Genomic DNA, 19,309 nt, shown 5'->3' with positions numbered 1-19,309 from the left:
AAATAAGCAGTCTTCCAGAGCCAGATTTACTGTTCAAGTTCCAAACAGAAAAGGACAGATATTATGTAGACTAAGGAAAAAAAAAATAAAAAATAAGAGATAGAATGCAATAGCATTACCCGTTCTATTTCAAGTGTGTTGCAGCACACCCTGTCTAGACACTCCTTGATTTCTAGTATCAAACTTTAGTAAATCAAGGAAACAGGGCTTTCATACCTTTTGAGCCAGTTTTCTGATAAACTTTATACATCTACTTGTTCAACTATTTTAATCCTCTAATCAAGCTCTGTTTCAATGAAGTCTTACAATCCCTTTTTAAACTGAAAACAAACCAAAACAAATAGTTCAAGGTAGTTATAATATGACAGTTGATTACCATCTGGCCATAAAATTAACATCTTCTCACCTTTAACTACTTTTTGGATTTCTAGTGTTTGAAGGAAAGTTTCTTTGTAGCACCCATTCTCCTCCCATCTTGGATCGAGACAACCCAAACTTACAAGATTTATATTTGACTGCTCCTCCTTGTCTCTGTAATTGCTGCTTGATGGCAGCATGCTCCAAATTTCCCTGGGTTATATTTGTGTTTCCTTATTTTTTCTATTCCCCATCTTTTCTCTCCAAACTTTACAGTAAGTCACAAAACACTCATGCATGTAGCAATGCCAACACTTTGTATATTCTCACATGTAACAAAATAGGCACATACAAGCATCAAACCTCTTTTAAAGATACATAAAAATATTTTGTCATTACAATTTAACTGGTTGATATTTCTCAGTAGACTATGATGTAATTGAACATAAGCTATTAAAAGCTGAGTATTTAAATCCTCTCCTGTAACGAATGCAAAGATCCCAGCAATATAATATGCAAAATTCTTACCAGAGTAAGTAACCGCTGTTGTACTGTATGTTGCACTTTGAGTATAGGATGGAACAACAGTAGCTGCAGCTGCTACTGGCGGCACAGTAGAGGATACTGGATATATAGAAAATGTAGTTGTTGCTGGACTTGGGGTTGCAGGTTTTATAGCTGTCACTTGTCGTGTTTGCTGGGCTTGGGTATACTGAGCAGCCCCTTGGCTATATCCTGCTTTTGGAGCTAATTAGGATAGAAAATAGAAGTGTACAAACATTGATATGCTTTAGTTGAATGAAATGCAAACCATATTAAGTGATACTTAATGATATGCTAGGGAATAAACACTAATAAGTGGGTTTTGTTTTAGTTTGATTGGTTTTTGCCTTTTCTTGGTTGGGTTTTGTTTGGTTTTTTTACAGTAATGGTTATGCTTCAGCTACCACATATCCCACAATGGTTTAATCGCATCAAAGCTCACACTAGCAAGCCTCAGATTTATGTACATATTTTTAACTGTGCTGCCATGTTTTTAAACAACCTTCTCCTTCAATGGTTTTACTAGAGTACACACTAAACCAAAGTACATCTAAACTTTGCTATTATTTCTAATTATAGTAAAAAAAAGTAAATAGTATTTATGTTTTGCAGCATTTATGATACCAATAATTAAAGAACTATTTATTAACTAAAGAATTTTTTAAAAAAAGTATTTCTAACCAAGTTAGCATCTGAACCCACCATTGACTTTTTCAACCTACTTCAGCAAAAAATGTTTACCTAGAAGTACATTTTGAGTGTATTAATAACAATCCAAACCTCAAAGATAGTTACTTATGGCAATGTCACAATAATGTTCAAGTTCTAGGACCACTGAGTTTTTTCTACACATTGACAGGGATTACATGTCAAAACAATAAATAAATCTGATAATGTGAAATATTCAAAGATATATTTTTAAGCTATTAAAATAGTGTACATACTGTATATAATGACAGGAGTTTGAATCATGCCACATACCTGTCTGGTAGTATGATTCAGCCACTGAAGGTTGAGGTTGGGCAGCAGCAGCCACAGCCGCAACAGTTGCTGTTGGTTGTTGATAGTATTGTTTGCTGTCATAAGCTACAGCTGGGGCAGTAGATCGAACATAAGAATAGGAATCCTAAAAATTCAAAAAAGAAAACGCATCAAATTTCTCCTTAAGTATATATCTGGAATAATAAGAATCATTAGCAGAGTCAAAGATTTTCTTCTATTCTACTTAAGTAGATTTAAAAAATATTTACAGATACATTATATACCAATATATGCATTAAAGAAATTAAATTTATGCTTACAGATACTTCAGGCCTGAAGACAACCCTCAATGGTCTTTTTCAGACATAATATAGGAATTAATCTCATGCTATTAAATGACTTTTTCCCTTCCAAATTATTTTTGTTACCAAAAAGCAACTCAACACACACTAGTTTTTCATAATGACTATATCAGACTGCATTCCTGTAAAATATGAAGGAAAAAAACACCACAGATCTCCACAAACCACAATATATTCACAAGTTTAAAAACATGGAACCATGACTTGGCCCTCCCTAAGACAGGAATAGCCACCAGAAAAAAAAACCCAATATCAAGGAGGTCCTATATTTTTCCCTTCAAGCAGGTAGAAGGCAGTAGCTCAAAGAAAAGGGGTGAATGGACACAAGTCCTCACTTGGGGCAGCAGGTGAATCCCCTCCTTGCCCACTTCACCCTCCCAGGTGCCTCTGTACAATAGGTACGAAGATGTAGAAGGCCAAAGGATAATGAGGATGGAGGTCCATCTACACCAGAGGTGTTGCCAGAGTCAGAAAGGCCTACCCTCTGTATAACGATCACCTCCACAAAGAAAAGACAGGTTGTAGCTGTAGGCAGTTGCCTTCTAAGGTGAACAGAGGGTACAATATGCTGGATGGACCCTCCTCTTAGGGAAGTGTGCTTCCTCCCTGGGGCCTGGGTTAAAGACATGACCAGGAAAGTTCTCTAGCCTGGTACAGCCCTCAGACTACTACCCATTATTTGTCTTCCACATGGGTGGTGATGAAATCACAGTACATAGTCCAAAGGCTATCAAAAGAGACTTCAGGGCCTTGGGATAGCTGGTAAGGGAACCTGGAGCACACGATATTTTCTCCTCAATCCTCCCAGTTGTGGGCAGAGACATTGGAAGAAACAGATGAGCCCAGTCTAATACATGGCTCTATGGCTAGTGTCACTGCTACAATTTCACGTGTTTGTATAATGAGATGGCCTACATGACACCAGGCATACTGGAATCAGATGGGATTTCCCCTTCTCAAAAGGGGAAGAGGATCTTTGCTAAGGAGCTAGCAGCCCTCATTGATATAGAGCTTTAAACCAGACATGATGGAGGAGGGGGATAATATCAGGCTTGTCCTTGACAAGCTGCAGGACAACACATCAAGATTAGGGGGATGGAGTGGTAGCAAGGGCCTTCAGCAAGTGACTCTGAGATGTGCTAGCCACACTGAAGGACACTTGGAAAACTTAGAGATGAGCCAGGGCCTCCTGAGTGTAGAAGGGATTACAGGTGATGTCGCCCCTAATGAGTCACAGTTGTGTTAATTACCCAAAAAAAACCTTGCCTCTGATGAGTCACTGCTATATCCAATAAAGATAAGTGTGATAAAAGGGGTGGGTTGGTTGGTCAGGAAAGGACTTTGAAGAAGGATCCTGAGGAAGGAGATAGTGAAGGAACAATCCAGGAGGACTGGCCAAACAGGCGAGAGAATCACTGCTGTGAGGTCAATCTGGGTCTGCAGTTAGAGGCTGCAAGGAAATACATGCAGTAATAGTCTAGCAAGAAATACCTGCAGAGTCTGCAAGGGAAACCTACAGTGAAAACTTGCTGTAGCCAGTCAGTGAGCAGTTAGAGTCAGGATAACTGAATTGTGAAGAGGAATAAACCAGGACCCTTTTCATGCTGTGAAAGAAGTCTGTGTCTTGGCTCATTTCTACCCTCTAATGAGAGGGCTGATGCAACACCTGAGGTAATAGAAGCCACCAGGGAAATCTCTCAAGGGAGGGGGGTACCTCTAAAAAAGGTGACATGCTGACAGCCCAGCTGAGATGCCTTTACACCAATGCATGCAGACATAGGCAACAAACGGGAGGAGTTGGAAGTCTCCATGCTTCAAAGCTACAACTTTGTTGCCATTACTGAAACTTGGTGGGACAAATCCCATGACTGGAGTGTGGTTATTGATGGCTACAGGCTGTTCAGAAGGGACAGAGGAAAAAAAAGAGGGGTAGAGGGGTTGCCCCCTTTGTCAAGAAATGGATAGATTATGAAGAGCTGTCTCTGAAGAACAGTAATGAGAAGGTTGAAAGCTTATGAGTGAAAAATAGCAAGTGAGCTGAAAAAGAGACCGCTGTGGTTGGTGTTTACTACAGGCTGCTCAATCAGGAGAAGCCTATTGATGAAGCCTTCTTGCTCCAGCTACAGGAGACATTGCACTTGCAGGTTCTTGTCCTGCTGGGGGGCTTCAACCACCCCAACATCAGCTGGGAAAGTAGCACAGAGAGCTGTAGGCAATCCAGGAGACTCCTGGAATGCATGGAGGATAACTTCTTGAGCCAGGAAATAGATAGCACTACCAGAAGGGATGCAATACTGGACCTGATGGTCACCAATGTAAGTGAGCTAATGAGGGTCATCAAGATTGGAGGCAGCCTGGGCTGCAGTGATCATGTACTCATGGAGTTTGCAGCCCTGAGGAATATGGGTCAGGCAGAAAAAAGACCCATAATTTTAGGAAAATAAGCTTCCAGCTGTTCAAGGAGTTAGTCAGTAGGATCCCCCTGAGAAACTGCCCTCAGGGACAAGGAGCAGAACAGAGCTGGCAGATCTTTAAGGAAGTCTTCTATTGAGCAAAGAGAGCTTGCAATCCCCAGGGACAAGAAGTCAGGCAAAGAAGGCAAGAAACCAGCATGGCTGAGTCAAACCAAAGGGCAAGAGGGAAATGTACAGGCAGTGGAATCAAGGACAGGTGTCCTGGAAGACACATAGGGACACTGGTTGTATCAGGATGATGCGTGGAAGGCCAAGGTGCAGCAGGAGCTGAACTTGACAAAGGAGGCAAAGAATAACAGGAAGGACTTCTACAGGTATGTCAGCCAGAAAAGGAAGGTCAAAGATGTACCACTCCTGATAAGCAAGACTGACAAACTCAATAATAATGAGGAAAAAGCTGAGGTACTCAACAGCTTTTTTGACTCAGTCTTCAATGGCAACCTCTCTTCCCATACTTCTCGAGTGGATAGACTGCAAGACAGACTGGGAGAGCAAAGTCCCTCCCACTGTAAAAGATCAGGTTCATGACCATCTGAGGAACCTGAACATACATAAGTCTATAGGACCTGATGAGATTAATCAGTCCTGAGGGAATTGGCTGATGTAGTTGCCAAGCCATTCTCCATCACATTTGAAAAGTCATGGCAGTCACGTGAAGTCCCAGGTGACTGGAAAAAGGGAAACATTGTACTCATCTTTATAAAGGGTAGAAAGGAAGACCCTGGGAGCTACTGTCCTCACAGCATCACATCTGTGCTTGGGAAGATCCTGGAACAGATTTTTCTAGAAGCTCTGCTAAGGCACATGGAGGACAGGGAGGTGATTCAGGACAATCAGCACGGCCTCACCAAGGGCAAGTCTGACCAACCTAGTGGCCATCTACGATGGAGTGACTCCATCAGGGGACAAGGGAAGGGCTACAGATGTTCTTTATATAGACTTCTGTAAAGCCTTTGATATGGTCCCCTACAATATCCTTCTCCCTCAGTTGGAGAGAGGATTCAATGGGTGGGCTATTCAGTGGATAAGGAATTGCTTGGATGGTCGCATCCAGAGTGTAGCTGTCAATGACTCAGTGTCCCAATGGACATCGGTGACAAGTGGTGTCCCTCAGAGGTTCATATTGGGACCAAGTGTTATTCAATGTCTTCATCAATGACATAGATGAAAGGATTGAGTGCACCCTCAGCAAGTTTGCAGATGACACCAAGCTGAGCAGTACAGTTGACACTCCTGAAGGATGGGATGCCATCCAGAGCGACCTGGACAAGCCCAAGATGTGGCCCATGGGAAACTCATGAGGTTCAACAAGACTAAGTGCAAGGTGCTGCACCTGGGTCTGGGCAATCTCTTATATCAATACAGGGTGGGGAATGAAGAAATTGAGAGCAGCCCTGCCAAGGACTTGGGGGTGCTGGTGAATGAAATCATAGAATCATTATGGTTGAAAAGACCTCTAAGATCACCAGGTCCAACAGTAAACCTAGCACTACCACCATGTTCACTACTAAACCATATCCACACATTTTTTGAACATTTCCAGTAATGGTGACTCTACCACTTCCCTGGGCAGCCTGTTCCAATGCTTTAGAGCCCTTCCTGTAAAGAAATTTTTCCTAATATCCAAACCAGACCTCTCCTGGTGCAACTTGAGGCCTTTTCCTTTTGTGCTGTCACTTGTTACTTGTGAAATGAGACTGAGACCCACCTCACTACAACCTCTTTTCAGAGCAGTAAGATCTCCCCTCAGCCTTTTCTTCTCCAGGCTACACAACCATAGCTCCCTCAGCCACTCCTCAGAAGACTTATGTTCCAGACCCTTCACTATCTTCACTGCCCTTCTTTGGACATGCTCCAGTGCCTCAATGTCTTTCTTGTAGTATTTTTTTTTTTTTTAATTTAGGGGACTCTTTTCTATCTGAATGCATCTAATAACTGACTAGTTTAACAACCTTGTAATTATGTGTAAACATGCTACTGGAAAGACTCCTACATTTTGGTTCATTACCATATGTAACAAAGTCATACAAAGGAAATCATAACATACAGCAACAGTATAGTAGCTTTAAACAAATTAAAATGCAAATTAGAGTCTAGAGAATGTAGGAAAAAAGCTGATAAATACAAATAAAGCTCACATTTCTAAGAGGAAACTACTTGGCCATGTAAAATCGCTCATCTTTCTGTATCTAAGCTGTCTGATTGAAACCAATGGGCTAGGGTTACTGATGTGTGTATACCCTTGCATTGTGTCAATCTAGATAGACAGAAAAGACTGCAACTTCTCACTCTTTGGAGTAAACACTTATCTTAAATAAGTCCCAAGATAACCACTACATACTGAAATCTTACAACTGCAAAACTGATGCAGCAATGATTTGTACTGATAAGTTTCTTTATTTCTGAAGAGGAATATCAGTCACTGACAGGATGTTGTTTCATAAGACATTTAAGCCACTGTAAGAATGGGAAGTTGTCTGAGGTACCATCACATCTCTCCTCACCCTACATGATCCCACATCCATCTCTTGCATTGGCACCACAACTGTGCAGAACCAAGGAAATTCTGCAGAAGCCTGTCAATCCCATGGAAAGATGCTGTTCCATTTTTAGTTGGTTAACCTTCTGTGGAATCCTTATCCTGAACTGACCCACCCAAATGCTGACAACTGCTAGATCCAATGCAGTGTAAGTAAAGGTCAGAGCGAGATGAAAACAGACAACAGTTTCCTTTTGTAAAAGCCTGTAGCCACACAAGGGTAGGCAATAGTCTCACAAAGGGTACCCAAAATCTACTCAAAAGACAGTTCCTTTCCTAGAGTAATCTTCTATCCTCCTACATTTGGTGCTAGAGCTCCTGTGGCAACCAGGAATCTGACAAAGGAACTATCTCCCACTGAAAATTTTTATTGGAACAGTTTTTTCATCTAAATCAGTTCCATAATCCATTTAACTGCATGCCACTTGGACAATTAGGCTAGCCAAGACAAGTATTTCAGCAGTAGTTCACAAAATCACTTGGAGATAAATATCAATACATTGTTTATTGCATGAATGTCTAAATCATAGCAGTATTACTGCTGATAATCCTCTATATGTACCATACGGGACAGCAGTCACTTCACATTCTATTACAGTTTTAGCTGTGAGCCATGGAAGAAAAAATATAAATATCACCACATTCTCTTATCCAAACAGGCCTCCTCCTTTTAACATATCATTTAAAAATTGAAAAATTGCACTATTTTTTTTTCTTTAAACATACCTGGTAATTCTGCGTAGTGACAGGAGGTGGTGGTGGTGGAGCTTCTTGTTGCCTCTGTGTATAACCATAATCTGTAGCTGTGTGCGCTGTAGGATAGCCTCCATAAGCAGCAGCTGTTGCAGCAGCTGCAACAGCTACTGGAGCAGGCCTGGCTACTGCAACTGTAGCTGCTGCTGGAGCATAGGCTGCAGTGACAGTGTGCGCAGCAACTGGTGCCTGGTGGACAGTGTAGCTGGCAACTGTAGTTGGATGGGAATAAGCTACACCCGAAGCTGGCTGCTGGCTACATTGGAAAAAGACAGTAAGTAAATAATTAAATTAATCCAATATACTCATCTAATGCCTAAACATTTCAAACTCCCAGATTTGATTCATACTTTTCTGTTCTACAAACATATCTGGAACAGCTATCATACACTGTAATTACTTTTATTACCTCTTATCCACCCCATTAAAAAGGCTGTATCATTTTGAAGTTTCTGTGAATGCAAATATATAATGCAGGCAATGACTGTCTTCTTAGCAAGGAGTGGTGGTAGCTGTGTTCCACCGTTTGAAAAGAACCCAAGCCTTTCATTCAAAATAATACAGAAGTCTTACACAGTTATCTTTTTGTGACCAATAAGTTTTTAAGTGTTTTAGTGGTTCTTCAATAAAACTGATATACCTGTCAAATTAAGAAAAATACTGCTTTTCTGTAAGAGCTCATTACTGATATGCACTTGCATGATGTTTTTCAGTAAATCATATTAAAGTAATGAGATTTTAAAGACTTCTGTGAAAAATAGCTCAGAACTCTTAAATTTAAGGAAGAGACACTTTAAATATTTCTGATGTGAGAGTTTTCCCACAAAAACTGAAAATTATAAAAGCTGGCCCCACTCACTCATACAGAAGTCCACTGCCTCACAACATGAAGCATCAAAAGAACGGGCAGTCAAATCAAGCAAAACAACTGCTACAAGAGGTCTGGCAATCTTCCAGGCACATGCTAAGACTAATTTGCTTCTCTTTAATGTGCAGGTAAAACATTACTATGAAGCTATTTAATAAGAATAAATAAATATTAATAGTGGAAACAAAAAATGATGGCTTCTAAGACTGAATTATTTGAGTGAAAACTAATATTGTCCTATAATGATTTATAACTTTGTATTATTATTAAAATCTTATAATAGCTATTTTTAAACAAAGTTAACTGGGCAAAATATCACTATCTGGAACAATTATATGAAATAGGAGATTGAGTGATTCTTATGAAATTTTTAGCACACTTCCTGTACTGATTTTCAATATTTTAGAGTCTCTATAGAGTTTCACAGCTCCACAGCACTATTAAAAAAATTATTCAAAAACAATTCCATGCCTATCAAGGAGGTAGTATCCTCTAATTTTTAGAAAAAAAACCTAAAAACTGAAATCTTGTTGGAAGCAAACATACTCAGTGTCAAAGTGGAATTGCAGCATGATTATGCTCAAAACCAAAAGGAACGAGTTGCGGTATTTCTTTCCTAAAGACTGCAATATTCTCTCTGACATAGCTATCAGAAACAAAGCACTTTTTAACTATAGTTACTAATATTTTTGCAAAAGACATTTCCATAACTCCCTTTTGTTTAATAACTTTTTTTAAGAAAAACTGATTTTGTAATTTTAACTACAGCAGAATTCATTAACTTCAATATATTTTAAAAAAAATTCTTACAGCAGAAACACACAGAGAAAATGTTATTATTGGACTTACACACCTGGACTCTAACTTCATCCCATCTTAGGCCTGTTTGCTTTAAAAACTACTTGCATTTCATCCAAATTTAATTCAGTTGTGAGTTGTACTCACAATTATGTTTCGTTTCATTTTCAATTTTTTAGCATAACAGTGGAAAGAAAAGACCTGACTCACTCTGGTGTAGCTCCCACCACTGCTTGATGTATATAAAAATTTTATCTATTTTGTCAGTTTAAAGTGAGAAATCAAACTCCATCAGAAAATTCAGGAAGACTATTTTATGATGGTAAAAGTGAATGACAAACTATAAAATTAGGCTGTATTATCTACATAACTAACAGTACAGAAGTGTAAAATATTCATACGTTCTGAGGTAATTCACATTATCATATGTACCTACTAAAAATATATTACATTGGAAGAACAGGCAGCAGACTTCATCTCAAACTGCACTTGAACACATCAGCAGTCTAATACTGCCAACAAGGAAAAGTCTTCCTCCCCACTCTTATTCCTCCTTCCTCCCATAAACCAAACCTGGCTATGCCATCCTATTTCATCCCTAGTGCTAGTTCTTCTACTTGTCAAGCTATTCATTGCACTGATTTAACTCATTAATCTAGCAGAAAACTACAAGATTTTTTTAAATTATTTTTTTCCTGAGCTCATTTTCTAATGTGGTAGAAATGTTAGAAACATTGTAGCTCACAAAACAGTCTGCTGAGTACTAGAACCCACATAAGTTATACATATAGAAGCAGAGGAAAATTAATGGGAGAGAGAGAAAGAACAGGGACCTGCCCAGGAAGCATTAATCTGTGTCAAGTTTCATGAAACCGTGCTTAAGTTACTATTACAAAATTCATACAGTGTTAACAACACAGTATAAGGTAACAGTATCAGTCTATCAACAAAAATGTTTTTGTTCTCAGAATATATATATATATATATATATATATGATTAAAGCTGCCTGAAATTTTTCAGTGTTTAATATTGTGAAGAGATTGTGATGATTATGAGCAGGATTATTAACAAGATTCTGCTAACAGACAGTTTAATTTCTTCTGTTCAGCTTTTGTACCAAACTTCCTTATCATGGTATAGAATTAGCAGCTCAAATAATTTGATTTCTAAGGCTAATATAGATCTATGACCATGATTATTTTAGCAAATCTGTTCCCCTTGCTTCTGCAACACCATGCAGAGCTAGTGACCAAGTTTGCATAACCACAAGAAAAATATTCTAGAATTGACTGCTACTTCATTTTTAAAAGTTTTTATGCTAGTTACAGAAATTCATATCAACATCTTTCCTAAATTTATGTTTCTTTTTCTCCCCATGGTCTTACTGAGAACCTTTTAACATAAAGATGACCAGATACTTTCAGGTAATTAATTTATAATCAAAATATTTTTGTGTCACTGTCATTTAACTTACAAGAGTTTTTAATCCTTGTTTGGTGATTAGTGCCTCATCACATTTGCCAAGATGAACTTATCTCCCTCCAAACTATTTTGCTAGCTCTCTCTTCCACCAATCTTTCTTGCAATTTTTCCTTGCACATATTCTAGTATTATCTATTCTTCCATTACTACAGATGGCAAGAATTGTACGGATCATTGTCGCAATGAGACATGAAATAAAGATGCTTGACTCCAGTCAGAAGGCAGTAGAAATCAGAAGGCTTTATTTACAATTCATTCAGCCCTTTTATAACATGCTGTTCTAAGAAGACACATTATTGGTCCATAGGGCTGACACCTCTCCCATTGGCTAAGTAACAGAAATAGCAAAAAACACCTGTTGTTATGGGAAAGGAATATTGTTTACACAAGGTTGTTTTGGGAAAAAGAAAACTGTTGAAAAGTTCTCCTAGGGAAGAGCTTGCCAATTCTCAGGCTCAGAAAATATCGAGCCCACAGATCATGAGATGAAGTTTCAGTTGTACCACTCACTCTGCTCCAGACTTTCTTTCCAAAGAATCTAGCTTCCTCAGAGCAGCTTCTTGTAAAGTTACCTATGTATTAACAATATTTCCTTTGCATCAAATATCACAACGCACCATAAATAAGACTCAAGACCAATCCCTAGAGTACTCCACTGCAACTATTCCTCTTTGATAATCACTCTTCTAATTCTACTAACCACCTCTACCATCTCCTTCTCTACAATTCTTTTACTAATCTCTAACTTAAGTAATAATTTTCCATATTGCACCACATCAAGTATTTTAACTTAGTCCTAATAAATAAGACTCAAAAAACTTAGGCACTTGATCAGGTTATTAGAGCAACAATGAAATATGGTATGTCAGCTGAGGTATGGTAACAAACCACATGTGTGCTCTTTACTGCAACAAAGAAAGTAATTCAGTTTAGCTTAATCCCCTCACATAGTGGGGAAAAAGTTGAACCAAATTAGAAGCAGACAGAGAAGCTAACTAAATGACCTGGTACCTTAGTGAGTTTTCTTTGTAGATCAATTCTTCTCTTCCCCCAAATAAATTCTAATATCCTTAATAGCATCTTTGAGTTCAAAGAATTCTAGTGCTCTTCATATGAAAAGATATGTAGTCCAACTGGCTTTACTAACTAGACAGAACTTAAAAATGACAGAATAATTTAGGCTGAAACAAAGATTATGAGGTAATCTGTTCTAACCCTGTGCCCAAAGCACAGCTAACAAGCTACATTAGTTTTCCCAGGGCTTTGTGTCCAGTCAGGTTCCAATCATCTCCAAGAATGGAGAATCCAAGACTGCTCTAGACAACCTGTTCCAATATCTGAGCATCCCCACTGTCAAAATTTTTTTCATAAGTTTATGAAAGATTGTTTCAAAAGCAAATGAGTTCTAAACCAACATTTACTTAAAGCAAACCCAGTTTGTGAACATTCAATTCAAGGTAACTTCATATTATAATTCTTACAGTATTTTAACTTACTATCAAAACAAACATCATTCTTTGACTTAAGAAGTTACAGGCAAAGGACTCGTGAGCTTCAAATTTTACTCTGCTGCATTGCTTTAATATGTCTTCTGCCAGAGATTTTCATTCAAAATAATCTATTTTATTCATACCACACCTATTTCTTTAGCTGATCATAATAGTAACAGTGCTTCCCCACGAAGCTCACTTTAATTTCTATTTTCTAGGAACAACACACATTCTTCAATACTCATCTTCCATCTTGGATTTCTATTTGACTGTATTTTCACTATCACAGTCACAGCCAGTGTACAGGCTACATTTTGCACTCAATTGTTCTTCTCCATGTTATGTAGATGTATGTTTTAGTCAATGACAGGTCATTTCCAGAACCTTACCTAATGTTTTTCATCTCTCCCTACGTGTCCTAAACTACTACTTGCATATCCCTATTTCCCTATGTGTTGGAAATTAGATAACTTTCCTAATGGTTTTAATTAACTTTTTTATTAATTGCTTTAAATAATCATAAGCAATGTATTACCTCTTAAGCAGTGTAATTTTCCAATTTAGCCAGCATGTAGCTGTTGTTTTGGGTTTTTTACAGACTGTTATTGTTAAGAGTTTGATTATTAGATCACTGAAACTTTAACTTTTGCTAAACTAAACCTGATAAGCTTCAATGAACAAAGCCTGAGGGACTTAAAAGCTGGACACCTGGAATCCAGAATTTATAGCCCTCCAAGGACATGTTGAAGTAACCAGATAGATAGAGACTAACAAAGACAATCCAACCTGTGCTGCAGACTCCCTGTCTGGGAAAAAGATAAGACTGAAAAATGTGGACTAATGAGCATGAGAAGTGGGAAATCAAAAACCAATAGAAAATAGAATACTAATTAATGAAGAGAATTATGTAATTTAGAACCAATTAGCATTAATTTGTTTGCTAATAATGTATAAATAAGTAAAAAGTTTTGAAAGTTGTGTGCACCTAGGTGGAGCTATCTCCTTATGCATCCTGGCCTGGAATAAAGTAATGCCTACTCCTTAATACTAAAAAAATTGTGTTAGAGAGTTTATGCCAACATTTTCAGCGAGACATGCTCTTTGCTTCCTCCTTCCAAACAAGTTCACTTCTATTCAGAAGTTTTAGACCCCAACATATACCTAGCTTGCTCGCATCTTTCACGTCTTACCTAAAAATCCTCAAGGATCAAGAGAATTAATTCTTCACGTAGAATTATTGTACTACAGTGCATGAGAAAAGTTTGGGCTTTTTTAAAACACCTTTGACTCAAATCTTTGAATAACAACTACACTAAGTTCTACTGACATTAGTGATGGAAAATACTGATGTTTGTGATACATCAGTATCAGAAAAAGTGCCATATATTATAAAATACCACGATATTAAACATCCTAGATAAGGCTGATTGCAGCAAGCTGTGATCATGTATTTTTCTCCACACTAATCTTCAATTCCATATCAATCTGATTTTCTGGGGAGTGAAGGGCCACACTGGCTCATAATCTTGCAGAATTTATCCATCTACTTCTCTTTACTTGGTTGCACACCATTGACAGCTCATTATCAAAACACTGATGTTATTAAAGTCTAGAGAACAGCCATGTTCACAATGATAACGCATGACAAAAATAACTGAGTTTTAGATGTTATGTCTGCCTGAAAACTATCAACCACTAACATTCTCCTTGTCAAAATAACAGAATCAAAGAATGGCTGAGGTTGGAAGAGACATCTGGAGGGTCCAATCCTGTTCAAGCAGGGCCAGCAAGAGCCAGTTGCCCAGGACCATGTCCAGACTGCTATTTGAACATCTTCAAGGAGGGAGACTCCAGAAGTTTACTGGGCAACCTGAGTCAGTGCTGTCACCTTCACAGTTTAAAAAACATTTTCTGATGTCCAGAGGGAACTTCCTGTGTTTTTGTTTGTGCCTATTGCCTCTGGTCCTGTCACTGGGCACCACTGACAAGAGCTTGGCTCTGTCTTCTTTGCACTCTTCCTTTAGGTATTTATATACATTAACAAGATCCCCCTTGAGCCTTCTTATCTCTAGGCTAAACAGTCACAGCTCTTTCTCTCAGCCTTTCTTCATCGGTGAGAGGCTCCAGCCCCTTCATCATCTTTGTGGCCTTTCATTGGACTCTCTCCAATACGTCCATGTCTCTCTTGCACTAGGGGGCCCTGAACTGGACACAAGACTTCAGGTCTGATGGGGCATAACTGGCTCAACTGTGCTGACATGAGAGGCAGATGTCATGTCTTAGAAGGTGTCATAAACCATCAGACCCCCAAAGTGCCCCCAGACTCATTTCTGAGGCTTTCCACCAGAGGACTGAAAGCTCCCTCCCAGGGGAAGTACCTGGGCATTCCCACCCAGCCTGAGCATATTTTAACCCATTGGACTTCATGTTTCAAGGGTTTTTTCCCCACCTCCAATGGATCAAGACAGTGCTCGCTACTGTGACCAATGGACATTGAAATTGCATCAAGTCTCATTGCAGATCCATGGGTAGTGATATGTTCCCTTACTCTTATCCTTTCTTTCTTTTCCCTTATACATTTTCTTAAATGATATTTTCATGCTTTCATATTGCTATATTACTATAGATAATGACCCAAATGGCTACATACTTGCTTTCCATTGCAACCAAATTGTTCTAAAATAAACCCTATATGTATATATTTACAAACATCATTCAGTGTCATTTCACTCTAATCCACCCCAAAGGATTAACAAGAACCTAGGTTACCCTTGCCTTCTAGGGTGGGTCATAACACTTCTGTACCAGTCTCGAACATCCGGTAACATCATACACTGCACTTGAATACAAAACTAGCTATAATTGCAAGAGTTCACTTCCATATGGCTACCTAGAAGACTGCATCTTAATCTAAACTCACAGGCACTGTGATTGGCTCTGGACCCTATCTGCTACAATTAATTGCCTTTACCTACAAAGGCTCACCACACTTAGCAATACAAAGTTAACAATTCACTCCTAACTACCCAAGAATCTCGCATCTCTGAGCTGTCTCATTAGAGTAGGTACATGGTATGAACATAAGATGAAACTCAGATGCTCAAAGGTTCTTTATCTTCTTAACAGGAACCAAAACCTTAACACAACATGGAGACCATCACATTTGCACACTTCTCTGTCCAAACATTTCTCAATGTGCCTATCTCTCCATCAGCATCCCCACATTTCAGTCAGCCAGCTTCAAAATAAAAGCATAATTATGCCTCTTCTCCAGCAGTGAATCAAGAATGCTAATATTTTTTACACATGAAAAACAAGGCAATATTAGGTTGTTCATGTCAAACTGAATAGACACTGGTTAAGGTGGCCTACAGAGTGCACACACACACATACAAACTAAAGAGGACTAGTATCACCAAATTTCACATTTATTTCAGGCTTGTTAACAGATGGATTAATAGTTACTTAAATAAGTAACAGAGTTTTGCATCGCATGCAGGTTTATAACCCTAGGCCCAATACCACTACTAGCACAAAGGTATTGCAATATTCAGAGAAATTTTCTGTATTGGTATTTGCATAATCTAATGCTTCTTTCATTAAATCATGATGTCATTACATTAACTCCTATTTAGACATTGACTCCTGTGCTTTCTGTTCAAAATATTCAATTCATTCTTATAAAAGGACTGATTTAACACTGATTGCTTTGTCTCTTCAGTTTCAGACATAGTAAATGTACAAACCATTTATAGTCTTTTACTGATACGTAAATGGAATAGTATCTTGTAGTTTTGATAGCAAAGGAAAAAGCTCTTTTCAATCCATCAGTCTTTCCATTTTCTCAAGAATATATTTAGGATTAATTATGAAAACAGTTCTGAATTTGAACTGTATTCCAATGATATGGTTTTAAGGAAATTTCAAATCAGTTGTTCAGGTTCTTACATCTACAGGCCACCTCAGCTCCACAAAAAAAGGAATAACAATTTAAAAAAATGAATCTCCACTTCAAAATTGCAGATATATATGGATCTCAGTTTATTATTCACTCAAAGATTGTTTATTTACTTACAAAAAAAAGTCCTCTATGTTATTTAAAAACTCCTTCATACCCCATGACAACCCAGTTTCAAATTCCACAACTGTCAAGTAAAACATAAACATACTGTGAGCACCTATTAAAAAAAAGAACAAAAATATTAGCTAAGTTTAATCCTCTCCTTTAACTATTATACATTGGAGTAAATAAAAACTTATGTATTTTATATCCATTTCCAGATAATAATCACTTGGGAGTCATTCCAAGACTCACCTAAAACTGTATATTCCTGAAACTATCAGGTATGCAATTTTGATTAGCTAGATAACAGTAGCACACATCTGCATTCATTTGCCTATAATCCCTCATATTTCATATATTTGCTTTGTCCTACTATTTTCCCATTAACCAAGACTTAGGAGACAAGGAAGGCCTTTATTATAAATTTATTAAATGAATAACAAAGATTCAAATATGAACTTCAAGGTGCTACTCCAACTCAATCAAAAAATGTGATGATGTTCATGATTGTATCTGGGTTTTGCCAAATTAAGTAATTTGATTTCAGAAAAAGTGAGATAATAGATGCTACTAATTAGTTTTTAACAGTCTGACACACAATTTAGATGCACAAAGAGTACAAAGATACAAAAATTTAAGGCAACATTCCTATACAAAATATATGACTACAGGTCCCTGAGCTCCACTATAAGACCTGCTCCCGATCTTAGATACCCAAGTAGGAAATCTTTTAAAAAGGTGCATAGCTCCAAAAGTACTTTCTCTACTTTCTGATACATTAATTATAACATTTCTTCAGTGGAATGGGACAGTCCCCTGTATTTTCTGGTGCTTCTACTCTTCCCTTATTTATCCAGTCTCCCATAGGTTGGGTTGGTGTAATTTTAACACGTGTTAAAAAGGATTCTTTCCTCCCACACTGACATAGGGGGAAGCAAAGACTTGGGGAGCAAGCCCCATCTTCACTGAAGGAGAAGTGTCCGGAGGGCAGCAGACAGTAACTTGTTGGCGTTGTTGACTGTAAGTGGCCATTTTAATTTAAGGGCCTCGGGATCTGACGCTGCCTCAGTGGTGTCCGGCTCCACTCCCCACCCTCACACCACTGGGGATACAGGGAGGTCCTTACCAGGATAAGAAAACACACCTGTGGGAGAGGCAGATAAGCAGATGGGTCCCAAGCACAACTATCGCGGAGGAGCGGGTTGCAGAAGCAGGCTCCACACGGGGCGGAAGATGGGAGCAGTCCCGAGCACTCACCCCGAGGGGGCGGGGAGATCCCGGTCAGGGACACGAAACCGGAGGCGAAGAGGGAAGTGACTCTGGGCAAGGACAGAAGGAGGGAAGGAGGGAGGGAAGGGTCGCGGTGGTTACCTATACTGGGCAGCAGCCCCGCTATGGGTGAATCCAAAGTAGTTGCCGGTGGCCATTTTGGCATCTTCTCCCAGGCGGCTGGGCACTGTGGCGAAGATAACCAAGAGGCGGCAGCGGTCGGGGCCATTACAGGAGGCCCGGCAGGAGGAGGCGGGGAGAGAAAGGGACAGACAGACAAGAGACAGAAGTGCGCGCGAGCGCCAGGTCAAACAAGGCGCCTCAGGACCACCGTTCCTCCACCCCGCGCGCGGGCCGCATCTCCTCCCCTTTGCCGCCGCCCCCCTCCCCCCACGCGTACGGAAACACAGAAACATCTAGCGCCATTACTTACCATAGGTGAATGAAACTACCGGGCATATAGGAATCATGAGTGCAAGCTATCAGGGACAACGGCGGTTGAACTCTCAACTCTCATCCCCCTCCTCACCGCCGCGTTCGCTCACTCCCTTCCCGCCTCCACACAACTACGGCAACAACGGCAAAGTGCGGCCGGACCAAGGCCGTGCGCACGCGCGAGATGTGTGAAGGGCTGCTAGAAGTTGTAGATCAGCCAATGGCTACGCCCCCGCCCGCAGAAGAACACCCTCGATGTCGCGTAGACCGCCACCACACTTGAGGTGTGAATCCTACTGCGCTTGATGTTGCAAAGGCTCTTGGGAGTTGTAGTTCCCCTCGCTGAGGCCTGGGTGCGAGGAAGAGCTGTTCTTAGAGTAACGCTGCGCGTACCACTCCTCCAGCCTGTCCCCTTTCTCCTTCCTTCCATCATCCCGTGTCACGCCTACAGTCACACCGCACCTGCACCCGTGGACTCATATAGCAAAGGTAGGGTCGGTTTCTCATTCTTGCCTGCAAACCCACAACACACCACAGTAGTGATAGGGAAGATGTGTGCTAATGTCTTTACAAATAATTCCATGGGTGAGGGTATGGGTGTTAACGTCATTGGAATTGGTCTTAATGTCTCCACTGACACGCGGAAAGACTAAAATTCAGAGACAAAGTGAGTTTTAAAGTAGGTATGTCATTTATTCAGCGCTGGGCGCGATGCGGGATAGCTCCCAAAGGCATCCGCACCCCTCACTCACTCCCATTCTCTTTTATCCCCTAGAATGTTACATATGCATCAGATTTCACAATACACCTATGCATATTCATTCCTTGGCTCCTCCTCTCTCCGCTTCGTATGTTAATTGTCTTATCAGTCCTTTACGCCCACGCAAGTGTCTC

The 19,309-nt window shown here is 39.6% G+C and overlaps 1 protein-coding gene and 1 non-coding gene across 2 annotated transcripts in view; both read right to left on the bottom strand.

Moving 5' to 3' along the window:
• The window catches only part of LOC136373350 (zinc finger RNA-binding protein-like), a 55,048-nt gene extending 36,399 nt beyond the window's left edge, over positions 1-18,649 (bottom strand). Inside the window, exons 1-5 of the mRNA XM_066338251.1 lie at positions 18,414-18,649; positions 18,083-18,167; positions 7,983-8,265; positions 1,882-2,026; positions 886-1,104 (exon numbers count right to left, since the gene is read on the bottom strand). Coding sequence (XP_066194348.1) covers positions 886-1,104; positions 1,882-2,026; positions 7,983-8,265; positions 18,083-18,167; positions 18,414-18,450 — 769 coding nt within the window. The 5' untranslated portion in view covers positions 18,451-18,649. The remainder of the gene's footprint in view (positions 1-885; positions 1,105-1,881; positions 2,027-7,982; positions 8,266-18,082; positions 18,168-18,413) is intronic.
• LOC136373477 (small nucleolar RNA SNORA66) lies at positions 10,801-10,937 on the bottom strand. Its single transcript, XR_010745655.1, has one exon. It is a non-coding gene; the product is annotated as a small nucleolar RNA SNORA66 (small nucleolar RNA).
• Positions 18,650-19,309: the final 660 nt, after the last annotated feature.

This window comes from Sylvia atricapilla, chromosome W, assembly GCF_009819655.1.
Source record: "Sylvia atricapilla isolate bSylAtr1 chromosome W, bSylAtr1.pri, whole genome shotgun sequence".
Classification (NCBI taxonomy): Eukaryota; Metazoa; Chordata; class Aves; order Passeriformes; family Sylviidae; genus Sylvia; species Sylvia atricapilla.
Note: the sequence above shows the minus strand (reverse complement) of the source record. Positions and strands in the feature narration are given on the sequence as shown.